The 6,590-nt window shown below is 40.5% G+C and overlaps 1 protein-coding gene across 2 annotated transcripts in view; it reads right to left on the bottom strand.

Annotated features, from left to right (window-relative positions):
• The window catches only part of palb2 (partner and localizer of BRCA2), an 11,066-nt gene extending 5,608 nt beyond the window's left edge, over window positions 1-5,458 (bottom strand). The window contains exons 1-5 of one of the 2 annotated variants that reach the window (XM_060860011.1): window positions 5,152-5,458; window positions 4,692-4,751; window positions 2,608-2,761; window positions 812-1,796; window positions 1-625 (exon numbers count right to left, since the gene is read on the bottom strand). The exon at window positions 1-625 is cut by the window's left edge and continues 607 nt beyond it. In XM_060860011.1, coding sequence (XP_060715994.1) covers window positions 1-625; window positions 812-1,796; window positions 2,608-2,761; window positions 4,692-4,717 — 1,790 coding nt within the window. In that variant the 5' untranslated portion in view covers window positions 4,718-4,751; window positions 5,152-5,458. Of the gene's footprint in view, window positions 626-811; window positions 1,844-2,607; window positions 2,762-4,691; window positions 4,752-5,151 lie in introns of both variants that reach the window. The other variant, XM_060860010.1, reaches the window with a different exon arrangement.
• Window positions 5,459-6,590: the final 1,132 nt, after the last annotated feature.

Raw genomic sequence — 6,590 nt, 5'->3', positions numbered from 1 at the left:
GTGAGCTGTGAGGAAGGAGATACAGTTAACAGGTTAGGGGTCACTCCCAGAGAGATGAGAGAAGTATTGTGATCACTCTGGGTCAGTGAGGTCAAGGACATGCTAAGGTTTAGCATTAAACTCCTGCTAGCAGAGTGTGTGAGAGGATCGTTTGACGTGATTTGCTCCGTGTGTTTTTCAGCTTCTCTGTTCTGCTGTATTTCTGTTTGGTTTGTGACAGTTCTGTGTAAAAGACCTACAGGTTCTTGCATCTCATCCAGAGTTTGGCTTGTAATCTCACTTACTGACTGGCTGGTGTTCTCCACCTCCACGTGTGACTGTGCAGTAAACATCAAAGGAAGACGACTTTCTAACGAAGCACCATGTGGTAATGAGTCCAAAACAACATTCTTATTTTCTACCTGTCCACCTTGAGGATTGTTCGTACTCCCGGTCCTTCTGAACCATGTGCCGTACGTGAGCGAGGATGAGCAAAGTCGCTCCAGTTTCAGCTGGCCAAACTCATCGTCAGGTAGGTGAAAGTCCTGCACGTCAAATATCGTTAGCAGACCGCTGAGGTTTTGGAAATCTTTTGTTCTCAGAGCCTGAGTGAGAGACGTTAATGAAGTCAGGAGTTGAGACGAACCTGGAAATAAAGTTACACGTGTTAGTAACACACACACAATTTATTTCCCAATGGGAACAAATGTATCGTATTAATGTCTTCATATCGTCCACCTTTATCCATCCATCCATCCATCCACATACACACACTCACTTATATGGATGGATGGATGGATGGATGGGTGGATAAAAGCCTTAAAGAAGTTACCAAAGCTTGCAGACATTTGAGAACGAGACACACCGGTCCGTCTGCACCTCTTCCTGAAAATTGGATAGACTTGTGGATCTGTGGAGAGCTCACAGTCGAGGTGAAGCTGAGACTCCTTAACAAGGTCTGAGTTGGGTTTGGGTGATGGAGTTGGCTCAGACTCTTCCTGCGGAAGGGAAAACTGGGATATGACGGGAGATTCGGACTGACCAGAGAAATCAGACTCACGGTCTCTCCTGCGTCCTCGCCGTCCTCTTTGACCACGTCTTCTACTGCCACTTTTTTCAGGTTTATCGGACAAAGTCTGTGAGGGAACACGACCTCTGCTTGCCCTTCGTCTGCCCCGCCTGTTTGAAAGCTGACTCTGGATCACAGCATTCAGATCCACAGAGCTGTGAGCCGACGCCATTCTCCTGGTGGTACGAATGTAATACTCAACGGGAAATGGCAAACCTTCAATTAAGGTGCAGGATGTTAAGAAATCTGAGCTTTCTGGACTTTTCTCTGCATTGTAATTGGAGCAGGACTGACTAGATGTTTCATTAGATGGGATGGAATGATCACTGGAGGTTGATGGGGAGTTTCTTACAGCCGACTGATCAGCAGGAGGGTTGTGAGTTTCTAACAGCTTCGTTAGAGGTGACTGATTGACAGAAAAACTCTCTGTTACTGACTGTTCATTTTCTGGTGTCAGATTTTCTACATCTTTTTCCAATGCGTCCTTCAACATTTCTGTCTGCTCGCTATACTCGTCCTTCTGACTTCTGTCCTCTTCGGTCTGTCCTCTCTCCATGTCCTTCTCCTCGAGGATCCACTCATGCTCACGCTCCATCTCTCTTTGCTCTTCCTGCCACATCTCCTCCGTTCCCTCCCTTGTCTTCTCTTGACGCTCTTCAGTATCAGACTCTCTCTCCCTGATCTGCAGACGCAGAAGGCTGCGCTTGGAGCGGAGACGGTGAGACCGAGATGGGCTTCGTTTACACGTCTGGGTGGAAAACGGAGAGACGCCAGGTAAATGGAAACGAACTTTAGCTGAGGGGAAACAAAACACATACACATGCAGCGATCATCATCATCATCATCATCATCATCACCTTTGTCATTATAAAATATGCACCATTCATTTAAAAATAATCTATGGAAACACATAAGAGCAGAAAGTGTCACAATTCATTTAATTATTTAAACAAGCCAATTTTAATAACACAGATATGAGACAGTTCATGTTTGTAAAATTAAAATATTAGTAAAATATAAACTGCATGTTAAAACAACAAACAGTAAGTTCACCTGATGTGTGTAATATCTGATAAACAAACTTTATTCTTAACTTCATAAATAAAGTATACAGAAAGTAGTGCTGAAATATGGAGAGTTTTTTTTTATTAATATTTATGAGGGGGGTCACGGTGGCTTAGTGGTTATCACGTTCGCCTCACACCTCCAGGGTTGGGGGTTCGATTCCCGCCTCCTCCTTGTGTGTGTGGAGTTTGCATGTTCTCCCCGTGCCTCGGGGGTTTCCTCCGGGTACTCCGGTTTCCTCCCCCAGTCCAAAGACACGCATGGTAGGTTGATTGGCATCTCTGGAAAATTGTCCGTAGTGTGTGATTGTGTGAGTGAATGAGAGTGTGTGTGTGTGTGTGCCCTGTGATGGGTTGGCACTCCGTCCAGGGTGTATCCTGCCTTGATGCCCGATGACGCCTGAGATAGGCACAGGCTCCCCGTGACCCGAGGTAGTTCAGATAAGCGGTAGAAGATGAATGAATGAATGAATGAATATTTATGAGGACACTTACTGGTGTCTGAAGGAACACTGCAGTTAGAAAGCTGCTCCAGGGAGGAAGAAGAGCTTTGTTCCAATATGACTGAGGCGTTGATGTGCAGCAGTCGCTTCTGCTCTGAGATTCTGCTCTGGACATGCTTATGTACCGCCTCCCTCCGCTCAGCACGCTAAACACACACACACAGAATTACACATATGTACAACTTCAGTAAACACTTCATCATGGCCAGGATCACACTGGAGCTGGGATCAGTCCTACATTGTGTGTGAAAATCATTCCACAGCAAAAGGCCACTAACACAGGCTATCATACACACACACACTAATACACCATACACACACTAATACACCATACACACACACACTCTAATACACCATACACACACTCTAATACACCATACACACACTCTAATACACCATACACACACTCTAATACACCATACACACACTCTAATACACCATACACACACTCTCATACACCATACACACACACTAATACACCATACACACACTAATACACCATACACACACACACTCTAATACACCATACACACACACTAATACACCATACACACACTAATACACCATACACACACACACTAATACACCATACACACACTCTAATACACCATACACACACTCTAATACACCATACACACACTCTAATACACCATACACACACTCTCATACACCATACACACACTCTCATACACCATACACACACTCTAATACACCATATACACACTCTAATACACCATACACACACTCTAATACACCATACACACACACTAATACACCATATACACACACACTCTAATACACCATACACACACTCTAATACACCATACACACACACTAATACACCATACACACACACTCTAATACACCATACACACACACTAATACACCATACACACACTAATACACCATACACACACACACTCTAATACACCATACACACACTCTAATACACCATACACACACTCTAATACACCATACACACACTCTAATACACCATACACACACTCTAATACACCATACACACACTCTAATACACCATATACACACTCTAATACACCATACACACACTCTAATACACCATACACACACACTAATACACCATATACACACACACTCTAATACACCATACACACACTCTAATACACCATACACACACACTAATACACCATACACACACACTCTAATACACCATACACACACTCTAATACACCATACACACACTCTAATACACCATATACACACTCTAATACACCATACACACACTCTAATACACCATACACACACTCTAATACACCATACACACACTCTAATACACCATACACACACACTAATACACCATATACACACTCTAATACACCATACACACACACTAATACACCATATACACACACACTCTAATACACCATACACACACTCTAATACACCATACACACACTCTAATACACCATACACACACTCTAATACACCATACACACACGCTAATACACCATATACACACTCTCATACACCATACACACACACTCTCATACACCATACACACACGCTAATACACCATATACACACACTCTCATACACCATACACACACACTCTCATACACCATACACACTCTAATACACCATACACACACACACTCTAATACACCATATACACACACTCTAATACACCATATACACACACTCTAATACACCATATACACACACTCTCCTACACCATAAACACACCCTCAAATACACTCATACACTCTCATATGTACTCATACACCCCCATATACACAATTATATATACTTACACACTCTCATATACACTCTGTCATACACACTCATATACTCATATACACTCTCATATACTTTCTCATATATACTTATACACTCATATACACTCTCATATACTTTCTCATATATACTTATACACTCATATACACTCTCGTATACTCATACATTCTCATACACACACTCATACACTCTCATATACACTCTAACACTCTCTCATATACACGGTTATACTCAGTCATACACACTCATATACACTGTCGTATACACTCATACACACACACACACACACACACACACACATGCCTGTAATCTCTGGGCCGTTCTGTCATACTCTTTCTGCAGCAGCTCCAGTCGCCTCTTCAGCTGTAAGAAAGCAGAAATAATAAATCTAAACGTGGTGTAAATCTAAAGATGAGTTAACACGTATATATAATACACGTATATATAATACACGTATATATATATAATACACGTATATATAATACACGTATATATAATACACTGACCAGGTCATTTACTTTAATTACAGATTATAACACAGTCATTCAGGAGGGCATGTAAACAGCTCAGAACAACAATAATTTTGCTTATTTCTACACCATTCTGATACAGTATATGTTTGCATAATTATGTCTGATGATGTTTCATAATTAACCGATTCAAAGAACCGACTCATTCGCACACGACTCGCCACTAACTGTCAGAATCTTCAGGGGGAAAATATCTTATTAACTTGTAAAAAGACAAAGTTTAAAGCACTCACTTCTTCTTTATCTTGGCTCGTTAGACTTTCCTGTGACATTGTGGTCAGTAAAGGTGTAGTGCACTACAGAGGGCACACGAAGCTAATCGGCACGTGACCAGTTCTGAGGTAAACTTTTACTAGCTAAGTGCTAACTACACGTTTAAACACGCTTAGTGTAAGATAAACAAACATATACCTATCTGAAAATGCTGTCCTACCTAAGCTTAATTACACCTTGGGTTAAAAAAATGTCAGCTATAATTCAGTTATTAATAATATTGTAAATTAGTTATAAATCTGTGAAGTTCTTCATAAACAGATGACAAATTTCCCGCGACTGAAGACGGCAGGCAAAAGTAATCGATAACTAAATGTCGAGACGTGTGGAAAAGTGTTGTTCATGTTTAGTCGATTTTCGATGTATTTTATATTTTATATTTTCTTTAAATTTTATAACAAGATATTTCTATAACTGCATGTATATATATTTTTTGCCATTTGATCATCACATGTAAATGTATTTGCATGTAATGGAGCGGTTATCGTGCTCGATGCATGATGCCTGACTCTATGAAGAAAAAAAATCAATTTTTATCTCAAACATTATTAAGGCAAATAACCACAATAATAAATTATATATTCCTGAGGAAAGAAGGAATACTTATTAAATTTATGTTCTTTTATATTTGATATAGTTAGTAACTCATAACAAGTTTAAAGCAATGTTTTTATTCAGTAACAGCACATAACAATATAGAGACAATTTATACATTATACAATAAATTAATTAAATTATCATAGAAAAACATGCTAAAGTTCCTTTCTGATTAAGAAGCAATTTACAAACGAAACATATTTAATGAACAAATGATTCTGGTAACTGTTTATTAACAAGTTTATTAAAATAGACCAAGAATTAAATCTGTACAACGTCCTTTTAATAACAAACAATTAAATGTAATATTTACTTGTGACATTTTGCTCTGGAGGTTTGACGCTGAGTGACATACGCACTTGACGTGTAATAATTACGTGTGCAGTTTCATGGAGCTGAAATAAAAGTATTTCCATATGAACTCCATGTCCAGATGAGATGGTGCTGATGCACTACATAGTGAAATGGAACAACGTTCCTCCAAGGACCATGAAGCTACACACAGAGCTACAGAAGACTACACAGAAATAAGGGCTATAGACACCACATTCATTCATTCATTCATTTTCTACCGCTTATACGAACTACCTCGGGTCACGGGGAGCCTGTGCCTATCTCAGGCGTCATCGGGCATCAAGGCAGGATACACCCTGGACGGAGTGCCAACCCATCGCAGGGCACACACACACACACTCATTCACTCACACAATCACACACTAGGGACAATTTTCCAGAGATGCTAATCAACCTACCATGCATGTCTTTGGACCGGGGGAGGAAACCGGAGTACCCGGAGGAAACC

The sequence above is a fragment of the Tachysurus vachellii genome, chromosome 24 (assembly GCF_030014155.1).
Source record: "Tachysurus vachellii isolate PV-2020 chromosome 24, HZAU_Pvac_v1, whole genome shotgun sequence".
NCBI classification, from domain to species: Eukaryota; Metazoa; Chordata; class Actinopteri; order Siluriformes; family Bagridae; genus Tachysurus; species Tachysurus vachellii.
Note: the sequence above shows the minus strand (reverse complement) of the source record. Positions and strands in the feature narration are given on the sequence as shown.